At 33.0% G+C, this 24,105-nt stretch overlaps 1 protein-coding gene across 12 annotated transcripts in view; it reads left to right on the top strand.

Annotated features, from left to right (window-relative positions):
* Positions 1-24,105, top strand: part of LOC127718513 (uncharacterized) — a 150,120-nt gene that overhangs the window by 70,898 nt on the left and 55,117 nt on the right. For all 12 annotated transcript variants that reach the window (XM_052224571.1, XM_052224576.1, XM_052224569.1 and 9 more), the window contains 13 exons: positions 3,023-3,322; positions 4,248-4,544; positions 5,053-5,082; positions 6,041-6,607; positions 7,419-7,994; positions 8,617-8,652; positions 14,335-14,634; positions 14,873-15,169; positions 16,089-16,118; positions 16,835-17,401; positions 18,392-18,973; positions 20,898-20,942; positions 22,552-22,572. In XM_052224571.1, coding sequence (XP_052080531.1) covers positions 3,023-3,322; positions 4,248-4,544; positions 5,053-5,082; positions 6,041-6,607; positions 7,419-7,994; positions 8,617-8,652; positions 14,335-14,634; positions 14,873-15,169; positions 16,089-16,118; positions 16,835-17,401; positions 18,392-18,973; positions 20,898-20,942; positions 22,552-22,572 — 3,648 coding nt within the window. The remainder of the gene's footprint in view (positions 1-3,022; positions 3,323-4,247; positions 4,545-5,052; positions 5,083-6,040; positions 6,608-7,418; positions 7,995-8,616; positions 8,653-14,334; positions 14,635-14,872; positions 15,170-16,088; positions 16,119-16,834; positions 17,402-18,391; positions 18,974-20,897; positions 20,943-22,551; positions 22,573-24,105) is intronic.

Genomic DNA, 24,105 nt, shown 5'->3' with positions numbered 1-24,105 from the left:
TAAAATCAAATGAGGTTATAGTTTTATATTCTTCTGGGGACGATTTTTGGGGCCAGCACAGTCATGAAATCCTGGGTTAATGATATAAAAAAATGGTATAAAGACTTCTAGTAAATACAACATAGTCAAGTGAGCATTTTTTAGATCCTATCCATACCAATTTCCAGCAACTTATAATTTATTAATGAATAATTTATACTCCTATATTCAAGTTACAAGGATGTTACTCATCTGGTCAACAAAATAATTTTATTAAAACTTGCAGAAAGTAATGCATGGCTTATGAATCTTTCTGCTGTACAACCTATAATTATATAGCGTATATCAAAACATTCTGAATTTTTAGCAAAATAAGTTTGTTACTTCTTTAGAACTTGATAAAATTGCCTGTAGTTAATTTTTCATCAATTTATTGCATATTCCTTTCCGAATTGCTTGTCAAACATTGTTTAATTTCGTAAGTAATCCTCTTTTTCGGAGGCATGTTTATTAGCTTCTCATCACTTCGCGTCCGTCGTCGTCTTCCATTAACTTTTACAAAAATCTTCTCTGAAACTACAGGGCCAAATTTAACCAAACTTGGCCACAATCATTATTGGGGTATCTAGTTTTAAAAATGTGTCCGATGACCCTGTCTGCCAACCAACATGGCCGCCATTGCTAAAAATAGAACATAGGGGTAAAATGCAGTTTTTGGCTTTTATCTCTGAAACTTAAGCATTTAGAGCAAATCTGGCGCTGAGTAAAAATGTTCATCAGGTTAGGATCTATATGCACTGAAATTTTCAGACAAATCAGACAACCCGTTGTTGTGTTGCTGCCCCTGAATTGATAATTTTAAGGAAATTTTGCAGTTTTTGTCGAGCCTGTGACTTTTGTCGCAGAAAGCTCGACTTAGGGAAAGTGATCCGGCGGCGGCGTTAGCTTACTTTTTAAAAGCTTTATATTTTAGAAGCTAGAAGACCTGGATGCTTCATACTTTGTATATAGATGCCTCATGTTACGAAGTTTCCGTCAGTCACATGTCCAATGTCCTTGACCTCATTTTCATGGTTCAGTGACTACTTGAAAAAAAAGTTCAGATTTTTTGTTACGTTTAATTCTCTCTTATTATAAGTAATAGGATAACTATATTTGGTATGTGCGTACCTTACAAGGTCCTCATCCCAGTCAGACAGTTTTCACTTGACCTCGACCTCATTTCATGGATCAGTGAACAAGGTTAAGTTTTGGTGGTCAAGTCCATATCTCAGATACTATAAGCAATAGGTCTTGTATATTCGGTGTATGGAAGGACTATAAGGTGTACATGTCCAACTGGCAGGTGTCATCTGACCTTGACCTCATTTTCATGGTTCAGTGGTTATAGTTAAGTTTTTGTGTTTTGGTCTGTTTTTCTTATACTGTATGCAATAGGTCTACTATATTTGGTGTATGGAATGATTGTAAGGTGAACATGTCTAGCTGGCAGGTGTCATCTGACCTTGACCTCATTTTCATGGTTCAGTGGTCAAAGTTAAGTTTTTGAGTTTTGATCTTTTTTTCTAATACTATATGCAATATTTCAACTATATTTAGTGTATGGAAATATTTTATGATCTATATGTCAGTCACCCAGGTGTCATCTGACCTTTACCTCATTTTCATGGTTCAGTGGTCAAAGTTAAGTTTTTGTGTTTTGATCTGTTTTTCTTAAACTATAAGGAATTGGTCAACTATATTTGTTGTATGGAAAAATTGTTAGCTGTACATGCCTGCCTAGCATGGTTCATCTGACATTGACCTCATTTTCATGGTTCATTACTCAATGTTTAGTTTACTTGGTTAATGTTAAGTTTATGTGACAGTTGTAATAAAGCTTTATATTTAGGACTATCAACATAATATCAATGATAAGTAAAGAAGGCGAGACATTTCAGCGTGTGCACTCTTGTTGTAATCTTTTACAAAAATCGTCTCCACTTAATCTACTGGGCCAAATAGAATTAAACTTAGCCATAATTTTCAATAGGGTATCTTTATTGAAAAAAATATCCAATGACCCTGCCATCCAACCAACATGGCCATCATGGCTAAAAATAGAACATAGGGGTTTATTATAGTAGTCTATGGGAAAATTGTAAAATAAACAATTTCAAATGGTCACAACTTGAAAACTAATTTAAATAATGATAAAGGGTTTTCAGTAACTATTGTAAGACTACAATGGGATGATCTGCTTTTAATTTAACTACTGGGCCAAGTTAAACCAAACTAAGCCTCAATCATTATTGGGGTATCTTATACTATTTATTATGATTTTAACCTTATTTTACATGATTTCTAAAACCAAAGTAGAAACAGGTGAGCAACACAGGCTCTTGAGAGCCTCTAGTTTACAAAGGAAGCTTCATTTGAGGAAATAATAAAACACAGAATTTTATTAATTCTTAATGAATTGTAGAATATAAACTTGCATAACAGTGAGTTATTTTGGTTTTAAATTTGATTTAAGAAAATTTCCAGGACAATTGTGGAATATCTTTTAAACTAGTTATACTCAAAATCTTTATAAATTATATTGATTAGAAAATCGGAACCGTACTCTGAAAAAGAAAACATGAATTTAGACTTTAAAATCAATCAGAACTACTCAGCCTTTCTCGTTGCACACACAAAAGAAGCTGAGCAGTTCTGATTGACCCTTTTTAACATCAAAAACAAAATGTACCTTGAAGACATGTTTGACAAATGTTTGAGAGGCAGTCGCACTTGACAGACTTTTTGTGTGGCATTTCAGAAAATTAAGTAAACGCACTGCAACTTTGAAAGAGCTGCATTTGAAGTATATAATGCATCGATTCCACGATTCTGTGTTCACAAGAACAACCCCAGATTCTGCTTGTTTAATAACTGGAAGAAATGCAAAAGCTTGAAATACACTATATAATGTTATCAATATTCCTGTTCTTCAATTTTATTTGTCATTTACATGGCAAAGTGAACATTTGGCTACATTGTAGCAATCTTGTTACTCTTGTAGTGAAACCTGATGTAGATATTAAACCATACAGAAGCACTGTACTTTATGGAGGACCTGTGACAATAGAATGTACAGTGAAGTCTGATATACCTGTCAAGAAAGTCACATGGTATCGTGTCCAAGGTGATTCAAGGACACCAGTAGTAGTAGATGGTAGAAAATATAGTGGTTCTACAGTACGTGTGCCCTCTCTTACAATAGATAGTGCAAACTTTCAAGATGAAGGTTCCTATGTGTGTACTGCAGAGAACGCTGCTGGTGTTGGATCCAGTACTAATGGTGATGTTGATGTTACTGGAGGTTGGTGTATTTGAATAAAAAATGATTAAGAATACATTTGACTAACAGGTAACAACTCTACAACACTAGAAAGTAGAATTCAGAATGTTCAAAGTTTGATTTGACTTTCTTGATCAAACGAGAGAATGAAGATACCCAAGTGATAGTTAATAAGTCGAAAATAAACTGACCATGCCATGGCAAAAGACAAACAAGTCCTCAGAATACAAGATTGAAAACTTAAGAAGGAACAGCATGAACCCCACTAAAAAACCCGATGGTGATCTTAGGTGCTCAGGAAGGGTAGGCAGATCTTGCTCCACATGTCACACTTGTTTCAACTAGACCAGGAATGCGAAAAATCAAAATTGGTGCAGGAGAAGAAATCAATTTCTCTAACTCTTTACCTAATAATACTTTCCTCAAATTTTTGATTATTTTCTATAAGCAACATGTGGTTTGCGTGGTATTTGTTATATAGTGCTCACAAAATTCAATTATGATTTCAAATTTTCTTGCCTTCATTTGATTTTATAAGAGTTTCCTGAAATTGTTATAAGGCTTAATGTGAATATGCTATACTGTTGGGTATGGTATGGTTTCAAATTCATCACGCCTCAACTTCTTACTAACACAATACTTGAAGGAGGTTATCATAAATAATAATGAAAACAACAGCTACAGCTCACAGTTCTACTTATTGTTTCTATAATCTAGCTCTGTACATATGGCCTTTAATTGCTTGATATATAGTATGGGTTTTTGCTCATTGTTGTAGGCTATATAGTTATCATGACATATAAGTGTTAACATATTTTAATGTATTTGGTTTCTTGTGGATTGTTGTCTCATTGGCAGATATACCACATCTCCTTATTTTATAAAAACATGTTATTTACAAGGTTCTTTATACTTAGATCTTTCACCCTGCATATGTTTCTTCTAGCACTTCCTGTTGTCACAGTTCCAAAGAGAGAATACACTGGAGATTTGGGTACAGAGGTTACTCTAGAATGTGATGTTGTGGCTAATCCATCTGAAACAACCTTGTACTGGAGGAGAGAGGACAGAGGAGAGATGGTTGATGTTGACACCAGGTCCTCTCGTTACTCTCGTGTCTCTCCCAGCTCACCATCTCTGACTATTAGAAATTTGGATACTTCAGATACAGGAATGTATCAATGTTTTGCTGATAATCCTGTTGGAACTGCACAAAGTCAACAAACTTCTCTCAGAGTTATTTGTAAGTACATGATGTAATTCACTTAAAGCAATAAAAACAAATCATAAGTTGGAAACAGAAATAAGAATCAGAAACTAAATTACTAAGGGAACATCAATACATATAATTGTTGCTACTACTATTATCACAAAACATGAAACATATGCACACAGTACTATTTAATTTTTTAAGGAAAAGCAGACATGCATCATTGGTCTGTTGTCAAATTTATAGATTTTTTCATTTCTGACCTTGGTTATGCCAGTTGGGAATAGGGATTTTTTTCCCTGAGAGTCTGAAGGGACCATTTATCTTTTCATGAATTTGGAGGCAAACAATACCTCAAATTAAAAAAAAAAAATATAGTAAGATTCCATCATTTCTACAAAAAAAAAGTGAATGTGAGAAGACTTATTTTTTTATTTCAATTATTTGTAGTCTTGAATAATCTAAAGTGTCTATGGTTATACATTTGTATTAAATAAATGTGTTTTTATTTTTTATAAATGTAATTTTTGTTTTATTTCAGTACCAATAACTCTTCCAACAACTGATAAACGTAAGTAAAAGTAAAAATAAGCATCCAGCTTTCAACATGTTAATTTTAATGTTTTTGGGTAAAGATTGCATGAAATGCAGTAAAAACCTTATGGTAGTGACTTGATATCTATACCATCCATGGTTTGTCACTACCTTTGATAGTTCAAACAAAATAATCCAGTGAAGTGATCATTATTTAGATCCTATCCAGTCAATGCCATGCAATTTATTGATGATATGTTATACTTCGATGTTTAAGTTACAATATGATGAATATTTGAACTACAGTACTTGTGAAGACATTTTTTTTTAATTAAAAAATACATAAGTAATGCATTGTGTATGAATCTGTTTTCAAAGTAGGTTCAATTGCAAATGTGCAATCATGAAAAAAGGAAGATAAACTCCAACTCGAATATTTAATTTGCCTAGCAAAATAAAATTCAATGTTTTATTTCAAATTTTCACAAAATACATTTCAAAATGAATTCAATTATTACCCTTCAAGGCTCACAAGCACTTTGATTGTTGATTTAGAAATATGCCTTTTAAGTATGAAGAAGATTTTCTAGTAGAAGAATCCCTTAGATTGTAGCATATCAACCATTTTTAAAGTTTACTCTAATGGTGAAATTTATACTACTTTCCAAAGTCAGTCAGAGCATACTTTTTTACTTTACCCCATCATGCATTCAATTTTAATTACTAATCATTCTAAAGGATATCTTTCTTAAATAATCACCACGTGTCAAATCATAAGATTTTAAAAGAAATACCTTCATACTCAGGCTCATGCAATCATTTTAGAGAGCCCTCATCAACAAATCTTTCCCAATTTGTAAAGAAATTGAAAATATAACTGAGCTCATGTGCTTGTTCTATGGAAATGTCAATTAATTCCATGTTTCTGGCATTTTTGATACTCTATTGTACACACTATACATTCAGAATGCTTATTTTGATTTTTTTTTTCACAGCATGTGGTCAAGCCAAAGTTGATATTGTTATTATTTTGGACTCTTCAACCAGTGTGGGTGATGCTAACTACCAGAAAATGAAGAATTTCTGTAAAGATTTCTTAAAGAATGCTGATTTAGATTCCGGTAATATACAGGCTGGAATTGTTTCATATAGTACTGGTGTCCATATTGAATTCCAAATGAATGACTACAGTAGCTCACAAGACATAATGGAAGCTATTGATGCCATTCCATATAGATATGGAAGTACAAACACTGCAGATGGTTTGAGAACAATGCGTTCACAAATGTTCACGGCTTCCAATGGGGATCGTGATGGTGTGCCTAATGTAGTACTTATATTAACTGATGGTGTGTCAAATATAAATTCACGAAGAACCATTCCTGAGGCAGAGCAGGCTCGTGCAGAAGGAATTCATATCTATGCTGTTGGTATTGGTTTAAGAGATACCCGTGAATTGGATGCCATGGCCTCTGAACCAGCTTCGGAAAACAGTTTCAATGTACAAAGCTTTGATGAATTAGCAGTTTTGAGTGACCAAGTCTTCCAAGCCTTCTGTCCAGGTAAGCTATGATAAATATTTGAACAGTTGTTTGACCAACCCAGTGGTCTCAGGGTTTGATGCTAGAGTCTATAAGCAAGAATATTTAAGTAAGTATATGCATCATGTCTTCTATATATTCAAGGCAAAGGTGAATGATATGCCTATCTAGATAACATATTATAAGTTTGTACTGACTGTTAATGTTATCAGCCAGCACATGAAATATAGAAAACATATATGTCTATTAAAAGGCAAGGTAAATTATTGATTTTAACATCCGTTTTTTTATAGTGTTTAATGCCTTTTAAGCACACTTCCCTGTATCATAGAGACCAGTTTTTTAGAAAGAGAAAGACAAAGTACACTGAGTCAAAAGCCCATTGCCAAAGAAGAGTTCCAATTCATAAACTAAGTCTTTTTAGGCTAGTCATCACTATAGAGGAACTACTTAGATCACTTGGCAACCCAGGCCCCCTGATTTTAGAATGTTATCATTCTTATAAATAAGTATATACTATTTACTACTTAATATTATCCAATCAATGTTTAAAGTTGATGTAATTGGATGAGATCCATATACAATTTATTCAATATATCATCATAATGACCAAAAACATAAGGATTTTATGCCTAGGCCCCCTGATTTTAGAATGTTATCATATTTATAAATAAGCATATACTATTTGTTACTAAATATTATCCAACCAATTTTAAAGTTGATGTAGTTGGATGAGATCCATATACAATTTATTCAACATATCACCATTACGACCAAAAACAATGTTTTATGCCTTATATGCTCAGAATCTGGAGACTTATTTCTGTTACAGTTGCCACAACAGTAAAACCACAGGAAACTGGTTATGATTTGGTCGTTATCCTTGATTCTTCTGTTTCTCAAGAATATTTTGATTGGATGACAACATTTACCAGAAATCTCGCAGATACAGTTAGTATTGATGATGAAGAATTTAGAGTTGGTTTGTTGAGATATAGCACAGATTCAAATGTTCAATTCAATCTCAAGGACTATCAGTCTAGTGGTGATGTCAAAAATGCTGTGGACCAGGTCAGATACAGAGGTGGAATAACAAACACAGCACAAGCCATTGATACTGCTAGAACCCAGATGTTCAGACCTGACCAAGGTGATCGTGATTATGCCAGAAACTTTATATTGTTGATAACTGGTCAGGATAAGAGTTTGAGCACAAATGATGCTTGGCGAGCGGCAGAGAGAGCAGAGACAGACGGAATCCAGTTATATGTTATGGGCTTGAATATTACTGATCGAGAGGAACTGGATGAGACCTCTTCCCATCCTTTGAGCACCTATCAATATTTAACAAGGAGTGAGAGGGAACTGGCTGAAGTTCCTCCACAGATTTATGCTGATCTTCTTGGTAGTAAGTAACACAAATATTGAAAACCACTTACAATAGTTATTTTTCTTTAAGTATTTGGGCATTACTTTTTCTGTGCTGTGCTTCTGTTCATTTGTCCTATCTGTAGCAAATTTGAAATTATGGTTTAAGAAAAGATCCAGTTTTGGTTATTTTGGGGGTAAAGATGGCATTCATGCAATCAATCTTATACGTGGCTTGCTTGAAAGTTATCTATTTTACAGACTTTATCAATAATTTTGAGATTAAAAAAAACAGTGCATTGTAACATTATATATATCCTATCCATGAACAGGAACAGACCAGCCAAATCCATTTAAGGTGATTGTTGACTAAGGGATTTGCATCTGTACTTAAATGACATCATTAATGAACTTGATATTTACAAACAGAAGATATCAGTATTTGCATGGCTGAACTAAAGCCTACTGAGAGATGTACCAACTGAGTGATAATTTACAAAAAGATGTAGTTGACATATGTCTGGAATAATTTCTTACAGGTACACTTTAGACAAAATCTTTTGAATGCGAGGAATAAATACTTATATCCTTAGGGTGTAAAAGTAAATTCTTAGACTAATTAAACAATTGCAGTTTTCAGAAATTTTGTTTTTATTTTTCAGTGGCAAAGAATCCACCTCCAATGAGACCAAGACCAGGTAAGAAGCTTATTAATGTTATCCTCCTCCGATGAGACAAGACCAGGTACATAGCTTATTAAGATAAATCTACCTCCAATGAGACCAAAACCAGTGAGTCAACATTGTATTCTATTCTAGGGATCAGATATGCATCTTTGATCATCTTATCATTCAGTTTCCTGTAATTAAAACACAGGTGTCACAAAAGATCCTCTCAAATACGAAGCCTGACGACCAGAGCTATTGATTTTTCATAAGTTTCTTGTCTTCCTACTTCAACTTAATTTTATCACTACTTGCTTGACGTTTATGAAGAGGATCTCTACTTGGTGGTTCCATTGCTAGAATGGCTTCTTTTTATTTGATACTATGCATACCAATTGTTGTTTTTCCAAGCTCTCCTATGGGATCATAGGAAGTATCTTTATACTTTAACAGAATTTCATGAAACTTCTCGCTTTCACTTTTGGTAATGTATTATCTCTACCATTTTTGTACCTGTTCTTCATATACTGTTGAATTTGTTGGAAAACTGTGTTATTCTCCTGAACATGACAAACAGCCCCTTTCTTCCATAAATGCATGGTTCTTACTGATTGTCTGAGCTGGAACAACTAGATATCATTGAGATTAGAGCCATCTCTGTGGGCCCAGTTGTGAATAATGTGTGGTAAAAAATTTGTATCTTTATCATTGCACTTGGGGATGTCAACTGAAACCGAAGTTTATTACCTTGACCTTTGACCTAGGAAGTTGTACATAAACTATGACACACCCTCTAGTGTTGGTTTATATACATGTCAAGTATAAACTTTGAAATCATAACCGTTCTCAAGATATAGAGCGGACACGATCTTTACCATAGGACATGGGGTTGTCAACTCAAACCAAAGTTTTTGACCTTGACCTTTGACCTAGGAAGTTGTACATACATTATGACACACCATCTGGTGTTTGTTTATATACATGTTAAGTATAAACTTTGAAATCATAACGGTTCTCAAGATATAGAGCGGACACGATTTGTACCATAGGACATGGGGTTATCAACTAAAACCAAAGTTTTTGACCTTGACCTTTAACCTAGGAAGTTGTTCATACATTATGACACACCCTCTGGTGTTGGTTAATATACATGTCAAGTATAAACTTTGAAATCATAAAGGTTCTCAAGATATAGAGCAGATACAATTTGTTATGGACGGACGGACGGACAGACAGACAGACAAACAGAAGTCCGTCATTCGGCGGGGCCCGAATTCATCCAATATGAGTTCATTCAAAAGAATAATATCACAAGGGTTTAGGAATCTCGAATAAATATTGGTATGTGATGCATTCACTAGAAACCTTCCAATAGATAATCCATACTTCTTAGAGGAATAATTAGGTTTCCATTACTTTAACAGGAATATATTGAACATTAAAACATTTTTGGCCAGGGGGAGTTCTGATTCTATTCATATCTAGGGATTGTGAATGAAAATTGTCCTGACTGATATTTTGAAGTAAAGTCTTCATCGAATAAATAGACTGAGTTCCATTCCTCACATTTAAATTGGGAATGCAACAAAAATGAATATTCATTACAGCTATTCCCCAAATTTTCAGTGTACTTCCATCAACAGATTCAAATTGTCTAAAAGAAAAACACTGCACTTTAAACTATTTATAGAACTTGTGCAACACATGCTTCATAGAAAACAAGTATGAAATCGTCTCCCCTGGAGGGATTAGCAGTTAATGTTTCACTAAAATTATTCTACTACACATGTGGGGTCTGATATTTGTAGGTATTTGTAGTATACCCCTTCTAAGGAGGTGGGGTACTTGAATTGTTTTTTTTTATGGCCCCGCAGACTTAGGTCAGGGCCACATAGTATTACCATTATCCATCAATTGATCATTACCTCATTCTGCTACGAACAATTATACGGGCTTTTTTTTTTAACTCACCTGGCCAGAAGGGCAAGTGAACTTCTCTCATCACTTGCCGTCATTGTAGTCATTGGCATCCGTAAACTTTTACAAAAATCTTCTCTGCTGAAAATACTAGACCAAATTTGATCAAACTTGGCCACAATCATCATTGGGGTATTTAGTTTAAAAAATATGTCCTATGACCCTGCCCACCAATCAAGATGGCCTACATGGCGAAAAAATAGAACATAGGGGTAAAATGCAAGTTTTGTCTTGTTTTGAAAACTGTTATAAACAGAGAAATTCTGACAATGGCAAAATTGTTCAGAATGTTGACCTCTTCCTAATGTCAGGTGTCAGGCGACTTCAAATAGGAGTTATTGCCCTGAAATGACAAATTTTACCTTTTTTTTCATTTTTATACTACCGCAAAAAATTTTTGCGGTCGTATATTGGTATGACGTTGGCGTCATCGTCGTTGTCGTCGTCGTCCAGCACCGTCCGAAGACACACTGGTTTTCGCACTCTAACTTTAGTTTAAGTGAATGGATCTCTATAAAATTTTACCATAAGGTTCAATACCACAAAAGGAAGGTTGGAATTGATTTTGGGGGTTATGGAACCAACAGTTAAGGAATAAGGGGCCAAAAATAAGCATTTTTGTAACTTCCAGACATAACTTGTGTGTTAGTGTATGGATCTCTCTGACATTGAACCACAAGGTTCCATATCACACAGGGCATGCTTGGATTGATTTTGGGGGTTATTGCCTCAAAATATTAGAAATTAGGGGCCAAAAAAGGGGCAAAAAACAAGCATTTTCTAGTTTCATGACAATAACTTGTGTGTAAGTGTTTGGATCTTTCTGAAATTGAACTACAAGGTTCCATATCACAAAGGGAAAGCTGGAATTGAGTTTGGGGGTAATTGCCCAAAACGTGTAGGAAAAAGGGGCCAAAAATAAGCATTTTTCTAGTTTCCAGACAATAACTTGTGTTCAAGTGTATGGATGTCTCTGAAATTGTACCACAAGGTTCCATATCACACAGGGAATGCTGGGATTGAGTTTGGGGGTGATGAATCATAAGGGGGTTCATAAAATTTGGGGGGGGGGATTTTTTTTTTTTCCTTTTTTTTTTCTTTTAAAATTTTCCATTTTAAGTTGGTTATTTCTGTTTTATATTTAAAAGCAAATAATAATGATATGGTAGGAGATACACACCAAACAGGATGTGTAAATTATCATATAATAAGTATTGTGCAATAGCAAGAAATTTTCAATTGTACAGTATTGCACAATAGCAAGAAATCTTCAATTGCACAGTATTGTGCAATAGCAAGAAATATCCAATAGCACAATATTGCGCAATAGCAAGAAATTGTCAATTGTACAGTATTGTGCAATAGCAAGAAATATTCAATTGCACAGTATTGTGCAAAAGAAGATACTTCGTATAAATTGCTTATTTCTTGACCAATTTCAATGGGTTTTTATTCTTGAATTCTTGGGGTTCTTTAATATGCTGATTCTAACCGTGTATTAAGTTTTTAGATTTTGGGCCCCGTTTTTAAATTGGTCCACATTGAGGTCCAAAGGGTCCAAAATTAAACTTTTGTTTGATTTCATCAAAAACTGAATTATTGGGGTTCTTTGATATGCCGAATCTAACCGTGTATTTAGATTCTTTGGTTCCGTTTTCAAATTGGTCTACATTAAGGTCCAAAGGGTCAAAAATTAAACTTAGTTTGATTTTAACAAAAATTGAATTCTTAGGGTTCTTTGATATGCTGAATCTAAACATGTATTTAGATTTTTGATTATGGGCCCAGTTTTCAAGTTGGTCCAAATCGGGGTCCAAAATTAAACTTTGTTTGATTTCAACAAAAATTGAATATATGGGGTTCTTTGATATGCTGAATCTAACCATGTATTTAGATTTTTGATTTTTGGGCCCCATTATCAACTTTGTCCACATTGAGATCAAAAGGGTCCAAAATTAAACTTTGTTTGATTTCATCAAAAATTGAATTCTTGGGGTTCTTTGATATGCTGAATCTAACCATGTATTTAGATTTTGGATATTTGACCATAATAGGTGATTGTCCAATTAAAATTTTTTAAGTTCTTAGACCACATTCATTCTGTGTCAGAAACCTATGCTGTGTCAAATATTTAATCACAATCCAAATTCAGAGCTGTATCAAGCTTGAATGTTGTGTCCATACTTGCCCCAACTGTTCAGGGTTCGACCTCTGCGATCGTATCAAGCTGCGCCCTGTGGAGCATTTTATTGCCTTTTATCTTGAAAACTATAATAGACAGAGAAACTTTTAAGTTGCAAAAATGATCAGCTAGACAAGAACTAGGAATAAGTATGCAAGGTAGAAATCGTCATGTGATTTCTAATTGGAGTTATTGCCCTTTGATGACAATTTTTACCTTTTTTTTTTTAGTATTTGCCTTATATGTTAAAATCTTAAAAACTATAAAAGGTAAATAGAAACTTTAGAATAAGAACAAATAAGATCAACAAGGCAAGATCCACAAACAAGTCAATGTTTGCCAATATAGTTACTAGACTCACTCTTCATAGGAGAGATTGCCCCTAAATGAGGAATTTTTTACCATTTTTTTGTTTTGAGCAAAAATTAAACAAGATAGAGAGAAAATAAACAGACAAAAGGATCAGCAATACAAGATCAACAAAAAATAGATTTTTGTCATGAATTCTATTCTTGTCTACAATGTTGAGTCCATTGTTGATTATGCACATAGCTGAGCTACACAGGCTCTTTAGAGCCTTTAGTTTCTAAGACCTTCACATATTAAGCTGATTTATAATATGTGAGTCTACTATGATGAGTTACAGATTGAGTGTACGTTTGGTTCTGCTGTGCTAATATTGCCAAAATTACAGGCTTTGGACTTTAAAAATTTCCACTCCTAGAAATAGCTTCAAGCTTGTTTTGCTAGCAGGGCTATTTGTGTCGTTCCGACACATCTAGTTTTAATTTGCAGAGTACCAATTTCTGTAAGTTTCAGTTAACCTGTTATCTAAATGTATAATGATCTATAATTTTTTTAAAGACTTCTATGCAGATTAAGCAAATCCATGAAAATCAAATTCTCACAAAAAAGCATTTGTTTCCATAAAACTTGGACACCCCAAAAAAACTGCATCCACAGAATACTGTTTTACCCCTGTCTGAAGGTCCTTATGTCTGTCTGTCCTATTACAATTTCCATTACATATTTCTCAGGAACTTACTTCCGGAAATTTTGGTTTCAGGCTTCATATGAGCATTCTATACTGTGTAATGTGTAATTTGTTTCATGTGTATAGTTTATCAACTTTCTGCTTACCAAATACTTTAATTTATTTTTTACACAAAATGGCCATGAATGAAAATTTCCTAACATTTTCTCAGGAACTTCACAACAAAATTTTCTGAAATTTGTAATTAATGTTCATGTGAGCATGCTATACAGAGTGGTGCAATTTCAAATTCATTATTTATTAGATTATTCAAAAGTTAATCAACTTCTTGTTTCTGGAATTTTTATATATTTTTACACATAGTGTAAACAGTATTAACATAAATGAAGAATTCATCACATATTTCTATGGACCAACCAGAGCACCATGAAATTTGGTTCACCTGATCCTGTTCTACCATGTGAATTATTGTTACACTTTTTGCTCATTAACAGTTTACCAAATACTTAAAGTAGGGGCATCATTATTGTATCATTACAGTTCAACATGTTTTCTCTTGTAGTGAAACCTGATGTAGATATTAAACCATACAGAAGCACTGTACTTTATGGAGGACCTGTGACAATACAGTGTACAGTAAGTTCTGACATACCTGTCAAGGAGGTCACATGGTATCGTGTCCAAGGTGATTCAAGGACACCAGTTGTAGTAGATGGTAGAAAATACAGTGGTTCTACAGTACGTGTGCCCTCTCTTACAATAAACAGTGCAAACTTTCAAGATGAAGGTACATATGTTTGTACTGCAGAGAATGCTGCTGGTGTTGGATCCAGTACTAATGGTGATGTTGATGTAACTGGAGGTTAGTGTAGCCACCAAGGCCCAAAAATTGTACAAGAGTTAAAGTTGAAAATCAATACTGTGATTAAACATTTATGAGATTAAACATTTATGAGATGTGGACAAAAGTTTTGATACTGAATATAATGCATTCTTAAATGTCTCAGTTTTGATAGTATTCTTATGAAGGTAATTCCCCTTGAGTATATAAATGAGCCATAGTAAATTGATTTATTAAGATATGGATATGTTTTTTATAGCTGTTCCTGTTGTGACAGTTCCAAGGAGAGAATACAGCAGAGATTTGGGTAGAGAGGTTACTCTTGAATGTGACGTTGTGGCTAATCCACCTGAAACGACTGTCTACTGGAGGAGAGAGGACAGAGGAGAGATGGTTGATGTTGACACCAGGTCCTCTCGTTACTCTCGTGTCTCTCCCAGCTCACCATCTCTGACTATCACAAATTTGGATACTTCAGATACAGGAATGTATCAATGTTTTGCTGATAATCCTGTTGGAACTGGACAAAGTCAACAGACTTCTCTCAGAGTACTTTGTGAGTATGATATCAGTAATGAGTGATTCCTTCTTCTATGGTAACATAACTGTGTATCCTATAAGAAGAAAGATGAAGAATGCACATTAGGCGCCATTGTCATAAAATACATAAATATATAAAAAAAAACATATAAACGTAAATAACTGCTGTTCTTGACAGTATCTTTAAGATCTTTAGTGACGAAATTAAGAGCTCATACCTAATGAAGGATTAAGATTGCTATTAAGTCCAGATAATTTTTGAATAGATTCAAATGAGACTATCAAAGCTTTGTTTTAAAATTAATGAATTGTTACAAAATATTTACATAATGGAACCTTGTTAAGATTTATGAATCTTTGTAAGTTTGATGATCTTAAAATGGTTATTCTATTTTTTTAATCACTGCCCAAATAAAAAAAGAGAAGGATTTAATGGTTCATATCTGTCCTTCTGTTTGTTTCAATATTTAGAATAGTATGAGTTGTTGTAAGTGGAATGTCAACTATTTACTCAACAACATTAAGCATTCAATCAACTATATTCAGTCTATAGAATATATCTAAGGTGTACATGTATTTTTGACAAGGGTCATCAGACCATGACTTATTTTTTAGTCATAAGATTTGGGCTTTTTTGGCAGATCTGTCAGATACTTTAAATTTTTCAATAGGTTGATTAACTTCAAAATTTTTGTCTCACATTCCTCCCAGGTTGATGAACAGAATGACATCATTTTTGGTTATCAGGTTTGAATGATAAGTTACAATATAATATGTGAGGACTTTTTGTATCCATCAGACTTTTACTTTCCATTTGCAAGTACTTTGAATTACGAGTTGGGATATGATTAACATAACAATTTGTGCCTTCTTAATTTTATTGATTATATTATTGTGGTAAAGCTTTTATTATATTGATCTCATTGTTTTTTCAGTGCCAATCACTATTCCTGCAACTGCAAAGCGTAAGTATTTAACATTTTTTATTGTAAAATATACAAACTGACCTAATTTTTTTAATGACGCAGGTCAAAAAGTTTTTTTTTCCTGAATCTAAGAATTCACAACAAACATTTTTGTCAAACTCTGAATAACTTCATTTTTTCATTTTTTTGGATGTGTTAAAGTCCGTTAGTTTCTTTCAGAACAAGGACAACTCCTTGTTAACCTTACACTTATAGTTTGGTATCATAAGTTCAACTTATGTCTTCTTTTTGTTCTCGTATAACCTTGTTGGGCTGTCTGTGCAAAAACTTTTTATTTTTCAAAATTGAATACGATTTTTGTAAGATGGTGAATTATAATAAGATGTTCTGTTTCTTATCATCAGAATGAAAATATTAGATTTTTTAGACATTTTGTTGTCCAGAACATTTTTGTTTTAACCTTTGACATACAGGTATGATATTTGGCACATGGTTGCATTACTTCAAGACAATTTACCCTTTACCATGGAAGATGACCTTGACCTTTTTTAAATTTATGTATTTTCGATGAAGACAAATATTAATGAGATATAAGACAGATTTAAAAAAAAAAATCACATTTATGAATATAAGGAAGAAGCCAGAATATATTGTTACCTCCTTTTATTTAAGAAATTAAATTCTATACATTAATTTAAGAAAAAAAAACAAAGTGAGATAAAAAATGTTTTATTCTTTGATTTTTTTTTACATAGCTTGTGGTCAGGCTAAAGTTGATATTGTGATCATATTGGACTCCTCTACCAGTGTTGGTGATGACAATTACCAGAAAATGAAGAATTTCTGTAAGGATTTCTTAAAGAATGCTGATTTGGATTCAGGCAATATTCGTGCAGGAATTGTGTCCTACAGTACTGGTGTCCATGTTGAATTCCAGATGAATGACTACAGCTCCTCACAAGACATAATGGAAGCTATAGATGCCATTCCATATAGATATGGAAGTACAAACACTGCTGATGGTTTGAGAACAGTGCGTTCAGAAATGTTCACGGCTGCCAATGGAGATCGCGATGGTGTGCCTAATGTAGTACTTATATTAACTGATGGTGTGTCAAATATAAACTCAAGAAGAACCATTCCTGAAGCAGAGCAGGCTCGTGCTGCAGGAATTCATATATATGCTGTTGGTATTGGTTTAAGGGACACCCGGGAGTTGGATGCCATGGCCTCTGAACCAGCCTCAGAAAACAGCTTCAATGTACAAAGCTTTGATGAATTGGCAGTTTTGAGTGACCAAGTCTTCCAAGCTTTCTGTCCAGGTTTGTTTTTATATTCCACTCCTACACTTTATTAATTATTACAGGCATTAGACAATCCTTAGAAGTATGTTTTTTTTCCACACATGACTCTCATTTTCCATTAAAGTTGGTTTGTAGGATTTTTAAATGAGAAAACTTGCACAGTGTAAATAGCCTTTTATTTTTCACCAATGGAATATCTAACAAACAATTGTAATAAATATTTATTGTCTTTAGAAAAGTCCATGGGTTGACTTTGAAAATATCTTTTCCATTCTCCACCAATTTTTGTAATAAATATATGTTTTTTTTTATATAGCAACAGAAGTTGATAAGGGTAACAACTGCACTTTGAAGACTTCAGTCAGGAACAATATGTGGAAGGGTTATTTTCCTGTTGGTTTCAAGATAAAAGTTGATTCCCAATAACATAAAAAGTTTTAGTCACAACATTTTTTGAAGATCAATTAGGTATTTGAAACAAAACCTTTTTGAATTTTTGTCTAACATCTGTCGCAGGTTAAATGAATTATTTTCATTATAAATCAGTAATCATCATAAACTACATTGTACACTTGATTAAGGTAATTTTCAATAAGGTCAGAATTTTTTGTGTGTTTATAATTGGGATTTTTGTTCAACAGACCATTACTTATTATTGAGATTTCAGGAAATACTATTCACAAGTAATGATGTCAAAATTCAAAATTTGAGTGTTTAATTGTGCTTAACCTATCTTATGAAAACATTGAAAAAATTTCTGAATTTAAATAACTAATGTTTCTGCATACTGTCTTCATGTTAAGATAATAATTGTTTACTTTTGTTATTTGTGCCTTTGTTAGCTGTATTATTCCTGGTATTTCAGGCAAGCCAATCACAGCACCACCTTCCAATGGTTATGACATTGATGTTGTAACGATTAATTCTGTGTATTTCAGTATGAACAACTGCAGTATCACCTCCCTATTGTTATGACATAGTTGTAATTGTTTTTACCTTACATTTCAGGAGCGACAACTGCAGTGCCACTTCCCAGTGGTTATGACATTGTTATTGCAATGGATTCATCAGTCCAACAAGATCAGTTTGATGGATGGATGAAAAATTATGCCAAGAGCTTTGTCAACCAAATTAGTCTTGATGACGACGAATATCGGTTAGGCCTGGTACGGTTTGATTCTAATGCTGATGTGCAGTTCAATTTGAAAGATTATGGAACAAAACAGGATGTGTTGAATGCTGTTGACAATGTTCAGTACAAGGCTGGTGGAACAACTAATGTGGCCGGAGCTTTTGATGTAGTCAGAAAGAGGATGTTTAAAAACGATAAGGGTGATCGTGACTTTGCCCGTAATTATATATTATTGCTGACCGGCAATGAAAGAAGTGATGACACTAACGAAGCTTGGGCTGCTGCTGAACGAGCGGAGGATGATGGGATTGGAATTTACGTTGTTGGTGTTGGCATTAACGACAGAACTGAATTGGATGAGACCTCTTCACATCCACTCGACACATTCCAGTATGTTGTTGGAGATGAGAGAGAATTGCAAGATGTTCCTGTTAAGATAGAAGATGCTGTCAAAGGCTGTAAGTTTTAATTCTAAGTAGTGGTACATCTATTGATTGCACAGATGTCCATAGTAAAAAGTTCTTCAAATGTTTCAAACCATATGTTTTTCATTTAAATATATTGTATAAATTAAAGAAAACTTCTATATTTTTCATTACCTTTTTTTAGCTCACTAGGCCCTCTGGGCCAAGTGAGCTTTTCTCATCACTTGGCTTTCGTCGTCCTTCGTCTTCCGTTGTTAACTTTTACAAAAATCTTCTCCTCTGAAAGTATTGGGCCAATTGTAACCAAACTTGGCCACAATCATCATTAAGGTATTTAGTTTAAAAAATGTTTCCAGCCAACCAACATGGCTGACATGGCTAAAAATAGAACATAGGGGTAAAATGCAGTTTTTGGCTTATATCTGACACTAAAGCATTAAGAGCAAATCTGACATGGGGGTTAAAATATTCATTAGGTTAAGATCTATCTGCCCTGAAATTTTCAGACAAATCAGACAACCCGTTGTTGAGTTGCTGCCCCTGAATTGGTAATTTAAAGGAAATTTTGCAGTTTTAGATAATTATCTTGAATATTATTATAGATAGAGATAAACTGTAAATAGCAATAATGTTCAGCAAAGTAAGATATACAAATAAGTCAACATGACCACAATTGTCACTTGACACCTTAAGGAGTTATTGCCCTTTATAGTCAATTTTTAACTATTTTTCGTAAATTTTTACAAAAATCTTCTCCACTGAAACTACTGAGACAAATTCAACCAAAATTGGCCACAATCATCATTAGGGTATTTAGTTTGAAAAAATATATCCAATGACCTTGCCTGCCAATCAACATGGCCAACATGGCTAAAAATAGAACATAGGGATAAAATGCAGTTTTTGGCTTAAACTGAAACTAAAGGATATAGAGCAAATCTGATGTGGTGTAAAAATGTTCACCCGGTTTAGATATATCTGCCTCGAAATTTTCAGACGAATGAGACAACCCAGGGTTGGGTTGCTGCCACTGAATTGGTAACTTTAAGGAAATTTTGTAGTTTTTGGTTATTACCTTAAATATTATTATAGATAGAGATAAACTGTAAACCACAATGATGTTCAGCAAAGTACGATCTACAAATAAGTCAATATGACCAAAATTGTCAATTGACCCCTTAAGGAGTAATTGCACTTTATAGTAAATTTTTAACAATTTTCGTAAATTTTTGTAATCTTATACAAAAATCTTCACTTAATCTACTGGGCCAAATAGAATTATACTTAGCCACAATTTTCAATAGGGTGTCTTCATTGAAAAATGTAACTGATGACCTCAGTCCCTGCCATCCAACCAACATGGCCGCCATGGCTAAACATAGAACATAGGGGTTTACTATAGAAGTCGAAGGGAAAATTTAAAAAAACAATTTCAAAAATGGTCACAACTTGAAAACTAATTTGAATAATGATAAGGGGTCTTCAGTAACTATTATAAGACTACAATTGGATGTCCTGCTTTTGATTTAACTACTGGGCCAAATTTAACCAAACTTGGCCTCAATCATTATTAGGTATCTTAATACTATTTATTATGATTTTAACTGTATTTAACATGATTTCCAAAATCATAGTAGATACAGGTGAGCGACACAGGCTCTTAAGAGCCTTTACTTTCATTTAGTTGGAGCAATCTTCTCCCATCAAACCCCCGAATTTCAATTTTTTTTGGTACTCAAAATCTTGACTGGGAATGAGCAATATACTTTTTCCCAGTATTTATCATTTTCAGAAGGTGTGGTTGACTAATATGGAGATTAAGTTTCATGAAATTTTTATTCCAAGAATAGATTGTAATGCAGGAATACTCAAAATGACCTTTGGACCTTTGTATTCACATTTTAATTGAAAAGGCCTGAACACTTCGAAATAATATATAAATTGTTTATAATTGCAGTACCTCAGGTAGCTCCTCCAATGAGACCAAGACCAAGACTGAGAGGTCAGTATTTTAAAGATGCTAAAGTATTTATCAAAACATGAAGACAATTGTTTAAAAAAAAAACAAATGCTGACACAGTTAGTTTATACACAACAGGTGGATATTGCCATTTTCTTCTCATCCACATGGGATTTGGACAAAATTTCTCCTATATCCACCATTTAGATTGGACATGACGACTCTTCAAGCTCAAATTTATTTAAGATAGTGATATCAAAAGCTGAACTCATTTTTTTCAAAATAAATATTGAACATGCTGTATTTTGAAAAAGAAGAGTTTAGCTTTTTTGTAAAATTTTAGGTTTAAGAATAGGGACTATCCATAAGAAGTGCAGATAGAAATATGAAAGAATCTATATAAGCTATAGTGTTATAGTAGCTGATTGTGTAAAGAATGCATGATACAGATTCCACGAATAGGACATTAATATTTGAATGTTTACTTTAATAAACAGACATTTTATTGCCACATAAAAAGTTCATCCGATAAGTTTAGTCTAAAACAAACTTCAATAAAGTGAAAGGCATGTAATGCACCAAAGAATAAAACACAATCACTACAGAGAAGATAGTTCACAAGGACTGAAAGGATACTTTGATGTTTTTGTAAGAAATAAGTGAAAAAGAAACAAGAATGAAAAAAAAAGATGAAAAAGAAAATAACTTATAAAGTTCTATCTTGCTTGTCTAAAGAATTCAGATTCCTGAATTTTGACTGCATCAATGCAAGAGAAAAATTTGAATATACCATAGTGATAATCATTATATTTAGGATGGACTGACAAAACATTGCCCAATTAAAAAAAGGAAAAAAAGCAAACAAAAGACCAATACCACCACGAGTATCACAAAGAAAACTAAAGATTTAAAGAAACAAAGATGCTCTGGAGGGGAGCAGTTGTACTTCCTTCATGCAAACACATTGCTAAAACACTTCAAAAACCCATCTGAAATGAATGGTTACTGTAATTACAGATTGCAAGTGTTTTGCTTTATGTTTTGTACCCATATTTGTTTTAATATGTATATTTCTGTACACTAACCATTTTAGCTGTAGATAATCTGTGTTTTCTGGCTATTCACGGAATAGGAGGATGAAAGACAGAAGAAAAGAAAAAAAGAAGGAAGCTACCATATTGTGTTATGTCTTTTTATTTCGTTATGTCTTTTTATTTTTCTGCGTTTCTGTATTATGTCTTTTGTATGTTTTTTTTACATGTGTTGTCAAAGTCAACTCTGGATTAATTTTGATGTGTGGATACCAATATTCATAATTTCATGTTTGATATCTTTTTGACTACCTAACACCAAGAAATGAATACATAACAAATAAGTATCCATGAAAAGTCATGAATTCACTGTATAGAAATGTCTTTAGTTGTATTAAATATTTTAAGGATCTTAACAATTTCAATAATTTTGTAATATTGCATTTGATTTGTCTACAAAATTTCCTTTTCAAGTGTTAAGGGGAGAAAACTATGTACTGTATCCATTAGTTAATTTAGTCAAGTAAGACAACTCCTCCAGGTAACTAAGATCTGATGTGTTTTCCAAATTTATCTGGCATTAGAAACATATATGTTAACTTTGATGTGAATTTTGACAGACACTACAACTCCAGCTTCAGGTAGGATAATGATCAGTGATTTTCCTATGAATTTAAACACAATTTTCTTGTGTTTTTAAAAAAAAATATTTTCAAGTAAAAAAAATAATGTACTCCTTGAAGCTAATTTTCACATTTTATAATGATGTTTGCTTGACCGAACACATTTTGTGAATTATGTCTTTGAACATGTTTAATTGCTCTTTATTTCCAAATTTGGCAACAACAAAATTTGAAAAATGAGGCAAACCCCAAATAATAAAAAAAAATTACTACAGAGATAATTGCAAGTTAGATTATTTTTGGAACTCTAAATTAGAGATATAATAATAGAAAGACGAGATATATTTGATGTGCCATTATTGTTTGGTTGCGATTTGTTTTCACAAATGAAATATTTCTAACAGATTGACTTCTAAAGCAAAAGGAATAAAAATGAAAGATCTTTCTTGTTAGATTCAAAGGAAAATCACTCTTGTGTGTTGTAACTAAACAAAGTGAATGATATACAGCTATATAAAATAATTTTTAAGTAAATATACTTGAAGAGGTAAATTTGTCAAGTGAAGTATCCAATTAGTATGTTCCTTTGTATATTTTTCTTCAATGCTGTGTACGCAGAAAAGAGTCATTCTAAACCAACTTGTTGAAGGATGTAGGGTGACCTATAGTTGGTAACTTCTACATCACTTTGTATCTGGTGGAGAGTTGTCTCTTTGGCAATCATACCACATCTCCTTATTGTTATATTTAAGAATGGAATTGATACTAAAATGTTGAAAATCTTTCAATTAATATTTTGAACAAGGATGATTCAATAATTAAGAAAAAAATAATAATTTTATTTCTCTGGTTGTTGATCTTGCAGCTATTCAGTGCTGCTGTTAAAACTTGTCTCAAAATGAAAAAAAAAAGTTGTAAATTTGAAGTTTTTGGCATGAAAATTGGAAAATATTCCTGAATTATAGGTCCACTGAGATTTTTAGAATTTAAGCCCAAAATTCAATAGTTTTTTGATACATTGCTTACTTTGTTGACAGTTTACCTCTTCAATGCTTACATGTATTTAAGTATTAACAATTGATAAGGTTTGAGGTATAAATAATTTATGTAGATAAGGTTATTCATTAAACATGTGAGGAACCCAGAGAAGGTAGTTAAAAAGATTTACAGTTTTTTTTTAGGCTTTTCTGAATGTAATATGTTGGATAATCATCTGTAAGAAAAGCAACCCATCAACACATATTAAACAAAATAGAAATGATGTCATGGTAGGTCTTCAACAATACATATATTCAAACTATCGCAATGACCAGATTATACAGTGTGATTCATTTAAAAATTCGCTTCTAATTGGGAATTTTTTGTTACATGATGAATATGGGTGATTTACACAAAAACATTTTGTGTATTCACACAAAAACATTTTGTGTATTCACACAAAAACATTTTGTGTATAACATAGAAGTATGAAAAATGTATCAACAAAATGGCCAAACTCCAACATAAATTTAAAAGGGGGAAGTCCATAAAACCTGACAAAGCCAAATGCTT

This window comes from Mytilus californianus, unplaced genomic scaffold (assembly GCF_021869535.1).
Source record: "Mytilus californianus isolate M0D057914Y unplaced genomic scaffold, xbMytCali1.0.p SCAF_10, whole genome shotgun sequence".
NCBI lineage: Eukaryota > Metazoa > Mollusca > Bivalvia > Mytilida > Mytilidae > Mytilus > Mytilus californianus.
This window is presented reverse-complemented; position numbering and strand designations above follow the sequence as displayed.